The sequence below is a fragment of the Ceratotherium simum genome, chromosome 23, assembly GCF_057802395.1.
Source record: "Ceratotherium simum simum isolate JZ-2026a chromosome 23, ASM5780239v1, whole genome shotgun sequence".
NCBI classification, from domain to species: domain Eukaryota; kingdom Metazoa; phylum Chordata; class Mammalia; order Perissodactyla; family Rhinocerotidae; genus Ceratotherium; species Ceratotherium simum.
Window position 1 is genome coordinate 34,210,193 of NC_141922.1, and position 15,268 is coordinate 34,225,460.

Sequence of the window (15,268 nt, forward strand, 5' to 3'; positions counted from 1 at the left end):
TTTGTGTCCATCAATAACAACTTAGAGTGGGTCCAATGTGAATTTATCACTCTGCCCTTGGGATCACTTGAAGAGATCATTATTGCTTGCATTATCTCATCAGCATCATGTCTCACCACCGGCACCAGCAACCCTTCCCTTCTCTCTCTGTGCGAGCTGATCCATCAGCCATCTTTCCATCACCTCTCCCATTGCGTAGATGACCTTCCTCTCTCTTTGCTACCACTGCAGACTGTCCCTGCCTCTACAACAGAATCCATTGCAATGTATTTTAATTATCTCATCATTTGTCTGTCTTCTCCTTTGTGTTAGGAGCTTTTTGAAGGTAGTTTGCGTCCAAGTCATCTTTTTATCCTTGGAGTCTGGCACACAGTTATTCTTCAATAAATGTTGGAACTAATTAAATTAATTAATTCCATGTGGGTCTGCAAATGTGCAGGGGAAGAAGTACAAGATCTGGCAAACATATGCAAATTCTATTTATGAGTGAATAAGTTGCAAACTCAGTCTTAGAGTTTGCAAATACCAGTCTTAGAAACAAGTGTAGGAGTTTATTATAAAGACAAAGATATAATCATCCCCCAGGTCCAAATGTATTCCTGATGTTAAAACAACAACAAAAATAACAATAACAAAATATTAGCTGTTATGAGTTTGGATTCGAAAGGAAAACATATCTCTAACCCATATCAAATTTATAGTAAATTAGTATGTAATATGTCATTATCCAATTAAGCAAATCAATTACGTTAAAAGTGATATACCTCAAAGAAAAGCACACAGACTGTTTGGTAAACCAATTATTGGGAGATAAAAGTTGAAATGATAAAATTTAAAGGAAATGACAAAAATGTGTTACTTAAAACCTGAAGATATGGTAGGGGCAGAAAACAAAAAATAACTTTAAAATAATTTATCAAAGTTAATAGATAATAGATGGAGAATAATTTAATACGGGAATATAAATTTCTTTGGAAGCATATCTCTAAATTCTAAAGTTTGACATATTCTTAGGTAGAAATAAGAGGTAAATGGTAATGAATAATTTTATCAATAAACTGTTTCATAGAAACCCAAATATGTTATATATTTATTTACCAAGAACACTTAAGAATAGCTGTTTACAATAGCTGACTCCATCTGCTCACCTTTCACTCCCACTTCAACCCACCATGGTCTGGTTTCTGCTACCAGAACTCCATTCAAACAGTTCTAGTTAAAATAGCTAATATCTGCATGGCATTAAATTCAAGGAGAGTCTTCAAGTCTCAACCTTGACTTCTCAGCAGCGTTTAACCCAGGCATGACTCTCTCCTTCTTAAAAACTACTACATTCTCCTAGTTTTCCCCATCTTCCCTGGTCACTCCTTATCAGTCTCTCTTGATGACACTTCCTCCTTTATCCTTCTGCTAGAGATAGGAGTTCTTCAGACTTCACGTCCAAGGCCTCTTGTGTATATTCCCACCCTAAGCAATTCATCTACTTCCATGAATTCTACTGCCGTGCAGACACTGCTGATTCTCCAGTTCACATCTCTAGACCAGTCCTCTCTCCAAGCTCCTGGCTTATACTACCAAGGTTCTACTCAACAGCTCTACTTGGATACTTCACGCAAACCACAAATGACATATTAAAGTCCAACTTATCTTTCCCCTTGAATGTGCCTTTCCTTCAGTTTTCCTTACCTCAGTGAATGGCAACAAAATAATCTAAGTTGAGCAAGCCACATGCAATCACACCCTCAAATATACCCAGTGCTCTCTACAAGCCTCTTGATAAGACCACTGCATTTTTATTGTCTTTCTATCCATTCTCCACATAACACTCAGAGTAGTTTATTTTTAAGGCAAATATGAGCATGTGGCTTATATGTATAACATGTCTTCACAAAGGTCTTGAATTCAAATCCAATAACAGTACTATGGACTACAGGCCCTGAAGAATCTGAGTCCTGCTTACTTTACCAGCCTCATCTTATAGTGGTATCACTCTTTCTATTCTTTACTATTCTGAAAATTGGTATACAATGAGACAGAATTAAGCATGTATTCTCCCTTGGCTTAAAGAACAGTATTTAGGGGTAACTAAATAGTAGATGAGGAAAGATTTTTAGAAGATAATAACACCAGGTAATAATACAGAAGGAATGATAAAATGTGAAAATCACCATTTTGCAAGTCCTAATGATATAATGGATCCTGGTAATAATCACTAGGTGAAAAGTTGATGGGAAACTTTATAATGGCTGGATCAGGCTGGAAACACCTGAGCCACGTGATACACTGTAATATCTCTATAAGTAGGGCATCCTGTCACTATGCGCCTACTGATGTGATGCAATAGAAAGCATTCAGCAATGTGTTTGTAGCATTGTTGTCTACAGTACTGAACCTGAATTTACTCAAGGATCTAGATTCAACTACCAATTTACAAGAAACATGGGGGTAGAGGAGCATGTTACACAACACCACTAGAAGGCAATCTATCTAATTTAGAATGTGAAAAATACTTCAGGATAAATAAACTGGTTTCTTCAACAGATATGTGGGAGAGAGTGGTTAAGGAGAGAGAGACTAGTAAAAAAAAAGATTTAAGAATCATATCAACCAATATATGAATCTTCTTTGAATCTGATTCCAACAAACCAAATATAAAGACTTTTTTGAGATAATTGGGGAAATTTGAAGATAAATTGAGTTTTAGATAATATTAAGAAGTCTTTTTCATGCGATATAATGGTATTGTGGTTATGTTTAAAACAGAAGTTCTTGCTTATTAGAGAGACATACCAAAGCACTTATGGGTGAAATGACATGATTTTCGTGATTTGTTCCAGAAAAAAAAAATTAAGAGGGAACTGATAAAGCCAGATTGGCAAAAAGTTGGTAACTTTTGAAGCTGGTAACTGGGTACACGGAGATTCATCATACTCTTCCCTCTTATTTTATGTATGTTTGAAACTTTGCATATTGAAATATAAAAATTAAAAATAAAAACAAATTGAGTTAAAACGTTTGTTCCTCAGAGAAGTCATTACTGACTCCCTTTCCACCAGACTAGGCTAGCCCCACCCCTCATAATATAGTTTTATGGTATCATTTACATTTCTTCTATAGAACAACTATCACATAGGCAGTAAGTTCTCAAAAAAAATCATTCTTATTACAATTTGCAATTTCTGGGAGAGCATAAACTCTCTGAGGTAGATATGACTCTGGCTTATTCACTACTACATGTCCTAGAGTCTAGCACAAAGCATTGCATATAGCTGATACTCAATATGTAGCTGAATAAATAAATGTTTACCCCAACTAGCCAATTTATTTATCTGGTGTACCTATCAATATTACCCTTTTAAGTAGTCCTCTAGTAATCTAGTTCCAGATTTGTGGTCCATTAATAGCAAGTGTATATGGCTCTACGCACTTGCTTTTATTTTCCATATTCTGAAACTACTTCTAATGCATGTCACTGTGTTGTTCTTTACTTATCCTTCTGAGCCCGATTAAGTCCTTTACTGAACCAGTCGAAATAAAAACAAATACAGTTATGCATCGCTTAACAACAAGGATATGTCCTGAGAAATGCATCGTTAGGCAATTTCCTAGTTGTGCGAACATCATAGATTGTACTTACACAAACTAGATGGTATAACCTACCACATACCTAGGCTATATGGTTCTAATCTTATAGCCCACTGTTGTATATGTGGTTGGTCATTGACTGAAATGTCGTTATGTGGTGCATGACTATAACTACAAGGTTTAGTTTTTCACTCTTTCGACTTTCCAGATACGAGAGTCAATCACATTTTTAGGTATCTTTTCAGGGCACAATGCTGAGTCAAAGAAAACAATCAATGCCAACAATCCTTGTGCCAAAATAAATATTTAATGCATATGTTTTAACGAAAGAGGTTATAAAAGAGACAGCAAAGATGTTTCCTGTTGTCAATTCCTACTGACTGGTAGTGTCTTCCTGGAGTGCCCTGTAGAGAAAAATTCTACGCTGAATTATGGTTCAGTGGGAACCAGCACAGTAGAAGTCCTATTACTGGACACAACCGGGTGAGTAGTTAATCAAAATAGGAAAAGCATGGAATTATTTTTTAAATAGCAATATAAGCTTTATATTTTAACTTATAATTTACAAAAGCACATTTAATAATGAAACTTTTGATGTAGGGCCTAGATCTTTTCTTGGTGTATGAGCCCACTGATTGGTGTTTCACTTACAAAAACAACACTCAAATGCTTTATCTACAATTTCTAGTTTGTTTCATTAGAGTAGAGTGAGGTTGTAAAAGTACTTACAAAGCCATCTAAGTGTAGTTTCTTTCCATATTTTTATGATTTTCCCCCAATTCTTAAAGTCGTTCTGTCCACACTTCAATTATTCAGTGATTTTCCTTTATTCAGTCTTTTGAAGTTTTCAACATGGTTGCCATAAAAACAGTATACCTTTTTTTTTGCAAATATATTTAATTGGTCTGGATATATTTAAGATCAATTGAAAATTACAGTAAGGAGTATAGCTGGAAAGCACACTAGTGACTGCCCACATCATTCCTTTCTAGCTCCAAGCCTCTGTATTCATTTGCTAGGGCCGCCATAACAAAATATCATAAACCAAGCGACTTAAATAACAGAAATGTATTGTCTCACAATTCTGGAGGCTATAAGTCCAAGATCAAGGCGTCAGTGGGGTTGGTTCCTTCTGAGGGCTGTGAGAGAGAATCTTTTGCATGCCTCTCACCTAGTTTCTGGTGGTTTGCTGGCAATCTTTGGTGTTCCTTGGCTTGCAGAAGCATCACCCCAATCTCTGCCTTCACCTTCACATAGTGTTCTCCCTGTGTGCATGTGTGTCTCCAAATTTCCCCTCCTTATGAGGACACCAGTGATATCGGATGAAGGGCCCACCCTACTCCAGTATAACCTCATTTTAACTAATTACATCTGCAAGACACTATTTCTAAATAACATCACATTCTGAAGTACCAGAAGTTAGGACTTCAATATATGAATTGTGAGGGGACACAACTCAACCCCTACAGCCTCGATCAGTAAGTTTTAGAGAGAGGATGGAAACTGTAGTCTAGTTAAGGGAGCTTCTACTGTAAATGGTTGGTTAGTGAATTTTCCCATGGGAGCAGGGTGTAGGACGGAAAGAAGGGTTTGTCATATACTTTTCTGAGACGATGATGTATTTACAAAATTTGACATTGTATTCATTTTCCAGGAGTGTGTTTGAGAAAAAGGTCACTGCAAAGAAAGGTCCAAAGAAAATTAATCTCAGATTCATTATCCTTTAACTTGGATTTCTCAATTAAACTTGTGCAAATAAATTGTTTACAAATTCTAAAACAAGCTGTTATCTAAATATCCTTAATTCCCATTCTTGTACAACTGAGGAAGTATAAATAATAATAACAAAATGTCATATTTTTTGCAGTTCTTTATAACTCAACTCAAATATGTATTTTTCCAAACAATGATCATAAATACTTTGCCTCCAATCTACCTTTTTTTTTTTTTGGTTGGGTTTATGAGTGCCCTGATTTCGTAAAAGAGTGCAAACTGGAGTAAAGAAATAAGATAAAGAGAACTTTTTTACTGTGTTTATGTGACATTCTGTTCTACAAAGAGTAAGGCTTTCATCTTTTAATCCAAAATCCACTTAACTACACTACAAAAGATTTATTTTGACTCCCTCTTGTTTCATAAGGGGCTCAAAAGTCTATAGCAATTTTTGACACTTTGTTATAATGTTTTTCTGACGCCCCCACGTACACACACACACACACACACACACACACACACACACTCCTCCCTGCCTCATTTTCATATGGACACAAAGCATTGGGATAAAATGATGGTTCATTATAGTGGTACAGAGCTCTTATCTTCATCCGGCAAGAGTCATTTCCTTCCAAAGATTGAAATGCAAATGTGAAAATTAATGATAACTGCATTATCTGATAGCAGAGATAATACCAATTCACTGTCAGAGTAATACACAGTCATTCTACGATTTCCTCTGCTTCTCACAATATTCTTCTTACTGTCAGACTATATCTATGGTTAACTATGTTTCGTAGGTTTCTGTTAATTTACTTCAAATGGCATTTCCCAGATCTTATATCTACCACATTTTCCCAATCAAAAAGGAAACGAAATCAGAACTGTAATCTCCAAGCCCTTCTTTGGACTAGTAAGGAGGAAAAAAACTGTATCACTGGTGTGTGCTTCTATCTCACAGTGGTCTTCTAGCTGCCATTCCACTATATGCAAAACACACCCCACCTTCTCAGTTTAAGGCACAAAGCAGAACTAGCCCCATCATCTGCATGTTTCCACAATGTTGAACAGCAACCAAATGAGGCAACTTATTTATAGATTTCTTGACTGATTTTCAGTCCAGATGCAACAAGTATACACATCTGCTTTTATGCCAGACATTTATTCTTAAAAGTTTATTTACATTAAAATTTCTTTAACTAAACCATGTTTTAAATCCAGTTGAATTGAACATAGTTAATATAATCCTATGGTGGTTTTTACATAGCAAAATCATTTTGCAAAGTTAATTCACTATACAAATGTTTAATGAGGGCTTATCGTCTATAATGCATTGTAATGGCTACTAAGGCACAATTGCCAAAATGACACTAAAAGTAATATTAAGAGGTATTTATTGAGCACTTATGAAGCTCTGAGCTCCATGCTTTACATAGAAAAATCTCATTAATGAGGTAGTTATTATTATTAGCCTCATTTTATAAACAAGGACACTGAGGCCTTAGCGAGTTAATTACTTACTCAAAGTCACACAGTTGATAAGTGTCAGGGCCAAGATATAAATGGAAGAAATATCTTTGGTTTTCTCCACTCATTATACTACCCAAAAATAATTTGCGTCTGATGGAAAATCAGATTTCCACTTATCAATCTAGGAGCAAGTTGTGATGTTCTGTGATATATAATGCAAAATTATTCCTAATTTTACTCTATTAATTCATCAAATCATCGATACAAGGTTTTATTTTCTATTTCATTTTAATTGAAATGCCCCAAGTGCTTAACATATCAATACCAAAATTTATTTAAATAAAAGTACAAGCTTATCTTGAAAAGTTCATGTCAAAGAATCTAAATGACTGCTTGCTCAAAATTTTATATTTGCATTAATACATATTATTTGAGGGGACATGCTGCTGGTGCAATTTGACTAATGTGATTTGTTCTTTTATTAGAGCTCCTAGAAATTTCAATTATAGCTGCTGTAAGGCTGATGGTAAGACCTACATTTCTTCAATATTAAACTAGAGAAATCAAATTATTCACTATTCCCAAGTACAAAAGTAGTAACTGTGTTTTTAATAACATAAGCCAGAGAGTTGGCATTCTTAGAGTTGATGTAAGATGTGACTTTTAAGGTGCTCATTTCATAGAGGTAGATGATGAATTTATAACAATTTATCTGAATTCTCTCCCTCAAGTCTCCTTCTAAATCTAAATACACAAATCAGCACTTCAGACTTTGACCATGGATTGTGGTTCTAACAATTTTCATACAAGAGAGAACCAGAGATGTAAACACTATTTTCAAAATAAGGTCAAGATTCCAACTGTTGGTCGGTGTGAGAGGTCCTAGCCTAAGGGAGGCCATCAACATCTAGCAAATCCCATGCACTCCCAGCTCTGTGCTAGATACTTTCTATACATCATCTCTTCCAATTTTATCCTCCTAACAATGTTCCAAGGTAGTTATTATTCTTCCCATTTTAAAAATAAGGAAACTGAGGCACTGGTTGTTTAACATGCTCAAAGTCAAAAGCCCATAAGTGTCAGCGTGTGAATTCAAACACAGATCTGCCTGACTCTAAAATTTGTACATTTTCTTCTGTAGTTTAGACCATGCTCTACTTTCTAGGTTGACACGCTTAATTATTGCATGAGTGACCTGATTACAATACATGAATAATTAAAGAATGTTAAAGAAGAGCAATGACATCAAAAAGAGTGTGGGCAGCATCATACTACACCTTTGGACTTCTCCCTAGCACCTTTCACAATGATTAGTGCACAATAACTATCTAATGAGTAATTAAATCTACACAAATATTGGTGAACTGAAGTACTTGTAGGGTGAGAAAAGAAAAGAAGAGGTATTTACTTAAAAAGACAGTAATGATGTAAGTGAAGTATAGGTAAATACAGATAAAAAGGAAGAAGGGTGGATAACAAGTATCATATGAATTAGATTCCAAGCAAGGTAGTGTCACGGTAAATTTTTTTAAGATCGAGAAAGAAAAATGAAACAAAAATAGAGGTGTGAAATACTGAAATAATGAGGTAATGACTTTTACATCTGCCTGAACTTTACTGGCTTTGTGTGGGTCTAGCTCTCCATTCAAACAGTGAGAGATTCATAGGAACCTGAAGAATATTTAAATAAGAGTCACAAATATTTAAACATTAAAGAATTTCACCTTAGAAATGTTTGCAAACATAAGATAATTTTCCTAAAGATTGTTTAGGTGCCACCTAATCATAAGAGTTAACAAAGGTGTGAGCAATTACTAAATGTACCTTTTAGTTGAATAACAAATAAGGAAAGAAACTTTGCACTGTGGAATTTGCATTTGATAAAAATAGAACACTCCAGACAGGAGTTGATTCATTATTGAATTGAGCCATCAAGAAAGGTTGTGGAGTTGTCTTCAATCAAACTCTTTTAAAAATAAGATAAATGCTGATCCATCTTAAATGATGTCAGCTCTATGCCTCAAATTCTTTAGATAATTTCCTTGTCCTTTGATTCTGTTCTATTTTTAGAGAAACCGCCTATCTTAGGGTGACTATCAGGACTGGGTGGGAGGGCTTTAAAATTAGGAGACCTTGAAATCACAGCTAGCTCATTACCTCATGTCTTAACCAATCATTTGTGGTGAAATTCAAAACCAGAGTTCAGGGTTACAAAAGCTTACCCTTTGTTGTATCAGATATACTACTGGGCTTTAAAAAATGCTGAGAAAAATTTTTAAAGGTTCTGCTTCAAGACTCAACAATGCCAACGCCATAAGAATGATAATTAGCATTTTATGTGTATGATCTGATTTAATCCTCACAAAATCCCTAAGATGTATTAATACTATTTTCTACATTTTACAAATGAGAATATAAGCACAGAGAGATTAAGCAACTTGCCAAAAATCACCCAGCAAGTGAATGGCAAATCTAGATTTGAAGCTAAACTCTTAAAATCCAGAGCTCAGTTTCTAACATGTTTTGAAGCTGTCACTAAAACCTGAACAATTTTCTCTCCTTAATACAGCTGGAAAGTACCAATAATGTTTTGTGAATAACAAAAAATGGGGTAAAAATATTGATGTAATTTCTATTCATGCAATAGCAAAAGTACAAAAACATTCCCTATACTTTCTTCTGATTGACAGAAACTGATGAATATTCTACTTTAAAAAATAAATATCCAACAGATATTCTTTGGTTATGAATCCACCTCATTAATTCAAGGGGTTTCAAAATAATAAAACCCCTCCTTTTTTGCTAAATACCTGTAGGGAAAAATATGTTACCAATTTTACAATGTACAAAGAAAGACCTTTCTCATAGTCCTACCTGCTTAGAGACATACATTTTTCCTTTCAAGTTTTTACATACTCATACATGCCACAGAAAAGAGTATAAACATTTTCACCATAACTAAATAAAAATTTCATTAAATCGGATACATAAAATAAATTTAAATCAAAAGTAAAAAATCTCATCCTGAATGACAGCATCATTATTTACCTTGCGTCTCCTCTTTTTTTTTTTTAAGCTAATAATGCAACTTTATTTCTGGAAAATCTTCCTGAAAAAGGCTGCACTGGGTATGCATGATGTGTTTAGTAATTCACTGCCCCGTGAATTTGCTTACTTACTCCCAAGTCACGGGGAACATTGTGGGGCCCAGACTTGAGCAAAGAGGAAAACCTGCCCCCTCCAAGTTCGCCCCATCGAGAGAGAAGCCAGAATGCGCCCTTTGCAAGTAGGCATACCCAAAAGGCCACCTAATCTAATTTTAAATGTAAAAACTCTTCTAAATAGCATATACATACTTAATTCCATGAGTAAAGAACCACACAATATAAAGTTCACCCACTCTTATAAAATTAAATGTAATCCCCAATAAAAAAATAAAATTTTCCAAAGATTTTTTTTCTTATTCTTTTCAAGCAAGGGACTTCTTCCCTCCAATGAGAAGTCAGAAGCAGCATGCAATAACGTGAAAACGCGAGAAGCGTGCATTTTCTTTCAAACTCTTAAAATGTGGTGTTATGGTGCTTTAAATATAATACATTTTGATCCAAAATCTTGCGTAACATTATGCTATAGGATACAGAATACAAACATTTGTGTGTATCATGAATAACATTAGAAATGACATCATAATAATCAGATATACTGTATCTTCATTTTTGTTTGCATTATATTTTCCAGCTGCTGGTTTCAGAAAATTATCACCGGAGTTCCTCTCTTCTTCATGCACAGCAGAGTGCAATTTGCAAAGTCATGCAAGGGTGAAAATGTGATTGAAATATAGGGATCTTTCTTAATGAAAAATGTTACTGCTTTGGAAATTATGGCTAAAACTGTTTCACAACTCGCTTATATCCTTAAGCCCTATGACATAATAGTCTCCATTTATAAATATACCATCAATTATAAATTACTTGGTACCAAATATAAAGGTTTTTTCCACAGAGTTCTTATGAACTGTATATACTTGCATAAAATTATATTGGTGTTTTGGAGTATTTTGATCAGTTTTTGTTTTTCTTGAAATGATTAAAATTCAGCATCTTTAAAAGTGAATTTAATTTTCATTCATAAAAATGAAAATGTTGCCAAAACCTTGAATCAAAGGGGGGTATCTGTTGGTATTTTCTAAACATCTAAATACATACTGAGGTTAAATCTATGACGTGCAACATGACTAAACTGAAAATATTTCTTTGGAGTATTATTGTTTGTGACTTGTTTGTAAGCTTTAAAATTATGCCTAATTTGAATGTAGATACAGCATAAAGATTTCTGTTGAAAGAAAAAAAAAATAGAATTGACTAAGTCTTTATGAGTATTGGAAAGAAAACAAAGATGGAGACCTCAAGCAGAGTAACACTGGTTTTTACAGTTTATTTATCAAAAAAATAAAAATCTTCTTTAAATAATGATGTTTGTTTAACCTCTCATGTAGCCAGCATACACATAAATTTTTTTTTTTAAATCAAAGGTGAGATTGTAAGAGTTTTACAACCTAATTAAAATTTAAGGAAAAAATCAGTGAATTCCTGATATAGCAGCAACAGATGGTTGAATTTAAAATTTTCTGTCCTACCTGGTCCATCCCAGTCATCTGTCTCAACTCCAGGTTGCCCTGGTTTCTCTGGCTGTGTGTCCCCATCTGATTCTGCCGTCTCCTGGACTCCTTCATCATCGCCTGGAAAACACCAACACACAGAGAGAAAGGGAAATAATTAAAGCTCTCTATTTGACATTCAAATCTTCATAGAGGGCTGTCCTTAGCATATATCTAATTATATATTTATTACATATATTGTCATTATACTGACAAATGCCTATGATTAATCATTTTGATATCTATTATGGCTTTATAATAAAATCAACATTAGTAATCAATAAATAAAGTTAACTGCTGTAAACAATAAAGAGCATTTCCATAAAAATTTCATTTGGAGTTATTAATATTATATATAAGAAGAAAATAAAAAACCAGTATGTAATTCTTGTAGTACTTTCAACACAGAAAACCTTAACTCACTTATTTCCAAACTACAATTTTTACAAAGGCAAGATGCAGCAAAGAAAATTGAATATCTTAGAGTAATACATATTTATGTTTTCCGTTGAATTTAGGTTAATTTGAAGAGGATTCTTCTTCCCTCCCCCTAGTTTTAAGCTTGCTAAAACTTGGTTGTATTTCTTTTAGAAAATGGGTATAAAAAGGTCATAATTAAATGATTAGTATATGAGATGAGCCAGTGATTCAAGTCTCCACAGTGCAAGAAGTTATAAAGCTTTACTTGTTCTTGAATAAGTACAGCTAGTTTGCACAATTTCATGCCTTCATTTTCACATGAGAAAGAAAAAAATGCAATATATTTTGAGCAAAAGTATAGTTATGGCGGGGAGGCCCTGTGGCCTGGTGGTTAAGTTCGGTGCACTCCGCTTTGACAGCCCAGGTTTGGTTCCCAGGTGCCAACCTACCACTCAGCGCCAGCCATGCTGTGGCGGTGACCCACATACAAAATAGAGGAAGATTGGCAAAGATGTTAGCTCAGGACTAATCTTCCTCAGCAAAAAAAAAGAAAGTATAGTTATGGCAAAGAAGAAGAAACATATTAACAATGCAATCATATTTTAAAAGTAAAAAATTTAATTTACGAGTACTTTCATTTTAAGAGATAATGTAACACTATATGTGCTGCTTTAAAGGTAAGTAATCCACTATAACACGGTGCACACAAAAATAGTAAGTAATACCTACTTATAGGTAATAGAGATCAGAAAACAGAATAACAAGAAAATGTGACGTCAGTAATAAAAAGAATATATAGTAAAAACACGGCAACTAAACCTTGAATCTAATAATACTAAAATTTTCAAATTAAATTGCTTGCCCATCTAATCTTTCTCTGACGTATTCAATAATTATTTTCCATCTAGTTGTCCAAATCTCTAATAGTACTTAAATCTTTATATGATAATACAAAAAAAAATACAACAAATTCTTAAAATCTTTCAAAGTAACCTACAAGTACAAAATTTGCAGAAAATCATTATTACTACAGATGATATTAATGTGATGTTAATACAAGTTTTGAATGTTAAACTCCATACATTTTGTATTCATTTCTATATATAGCTCCATAAAATAAATCACTTTAAAAAGTGGAATAAAGGTGGAGAGAGAAAATGTGGAAACCCAGTGACAGCTCTGTTGAACTCAATTTCCTTAACAGAGGAGCACTGGCTCTGGTGGGTAACAGAATAAAACACGTACCCTACACCACCAAACCCTGTGTCTGGAATTGAAGACTCTTTGAAAGCTGAGTTATCTCTTCCTTTCAGGATGATCAGAATGAATAGCAATGAAATTCTCTCCAGAAAATGTTTATTGAGCTTCTATCATGTTTGAGGAACTGTAGTAGGTATGGTAAGATATATATGGAAAAATATAGTTCTTTTCGGTAGTATAAAACCCATTAAAATGAGTAAGTTCACAAATAACGAGAGTGCGAGACCAGGTCCAAGTGCCATAGGAAAGGTACAAAGCCTCAGTAGTAAGATAAGAATTTGAACCTTCTGTGCTCCTTTTTGCAGATAGCATCAACCAATTAACTTATGAGATCAGGGAAGAGTTCTGCTCTCACTTCTCAGATACTAACAGGGCTGGTCCTCAGCCTGCACACACAAGTAGGCCCTATGGCCTTTTAATATATTGAAATACTGCAAGCTCTGAACTAACCAAGTGCCCCTCAGCCAACTCTGCCTGCCCTGACCCCTTCCTAGTGAGCACTTCCCCCACCTTCCCTAATCTGGAAACTAAGGGATTAAAACCTAGTCAGCAGGAGGTTTATGTATCTACTCTGACTGGTCAGACACCAGGCTGTACCAGTTGTTAGATACTTTGAATATTATCCCTGCATATACATAAGTATTCAACTAATGCCATGTAGATAGCAGATCAGCATAATTAGAAACATAAAATGTTAGCTCTGGTGGACAGCCTTGATGCCTCCCATGAGCTGGTTATTCTCCATTTTCCCTTCGTGCTGGCCCCAATCTACTCTCCTCCATCTCTGCTCTGCTTTGTGTCCCATGGATGCTGACTTCTGTAGACTTCTGTAGACATCACTGGGGCGCCCTTGTTCTCTCTTTTCTGGTTGGATTCAGCCAGTGGGGGCACTGACAGCAGATCAGAGGATCAGAGGGCAAGAGGAGAAGGTCAGGTACTTATCCCCAAACCCCATGCTCTTTGATGGTCTCCAATTATAGGTAATGGCTGTGTTGTACAGTTAGAGCTCATGAGTCGTGGCCTACCTGCTTTTCCCATGCTCTTGTACCACCAAGCCCTCCTATGACTCTTCAGACCAGGAGTGCAAACAGCTTCCCACCATTGCAAGGCCCTGGGGGCTTCCCATCCCTTTCCGGGTTCCTTAACCCTGCCCGCACCTTGCACACTGTCCCTTCACCAAATCCTCTTTGGTGAAACCCATTGACCACGTCATCAGCTTCCTCTGGGACCCTTACTGATACCCTCCATGTCTTCCCAAGCTTCTCATAATATTTTCATGATTTTTGGCCAGTCATGACTTTTGCAATAATCTGTATTAAACTTTCTTTAAATGGACTCACTTTTTATAACTCACATAAACATATTTTTTAAAAAACAGAAACTTCTTATCAGTGCTATAAATGAAAAACCAGTATCAGATGCCAAAATTAGAAGGTAATTATAAAATTAGAGTCACTATAAAAAAAGATAACACTATTAAATTCTAGCTAAATTCTATTTAGACTCTGAGTCTCCAGTCTCATTTCTTTGCAATAGAAAGGAAGAGTAGCAAGTAGTAAGGGATTTAAGTCATAGTAATATAAAGTTGAAACATTCTCATTGATATACAAAGAACATAAGGAACTTGAAAATTTTCTCACCAATTGATTCAATGCTTCAGTGTACCGCTTTAATCTTCTTGAGTACCACCCAGGGATAGCTGACCAATTTGGGGAAATACTGACCACTCCAATACCTTATTTTTCATGCGAACTAGAATCCACACTAGAATTTTCAACTTAGGTGAGTGACCTTCTGATTGCATTCCTACAGAGTGGAGTAGGAACTCCAGGGCACTAATGCAGGGGAATTTACAAAGGAAAATGTCCTCCCCACCAGTGAAGAGCAGAGAATGCAACCTATAATTTTTAAACAGCATCCCCTACTTCCAAGCACTTTTCTCATGTATTATCAATCTTGAAACCTAGGGATTTGAGCACCAGAGGGGTCTCTAGAGATCATCTAACCCAAATTAGACACATTTACTAATCAGGAAATTGATGCACAGAGAGCGTCAGTAACTTATCCATGGTCTTATAGCTACAACATTTATTTCTGCATAAAGCGCCTCCCCCAACCTTCTCATGCTTCTGCAATAAGTGCTTCCCAGTCATCCTAAGGGTG

The 15,268-nt window shown here is 35.2% G+C and overlaps 1 protein-coding gene across 2 annotated transcripts in view; it reads right to left on the minus strand.

Moving 5' to 3' along the window:
* ZFPM2 (zinc finger protein, FOG family member 2) overlaps positions 1–15,268 on the minus strand; it is a 444,555-nt gene that overhangs the window by 316,248 nt on the left and 113,039 nt on the right. For both annotated transcript variants that reach the window (XM_014788109.2, XM_004431248.3), the window contains one exon: positions 11,405–11,506. In XM_014788109.2, the coding sequence (XP_014643595.1) occupies positions 11,405–11,506 (102 nt within the window). The remainder of the gene's footprint in view (positions 1–11,404; positions 11,507–15,268) is intronic.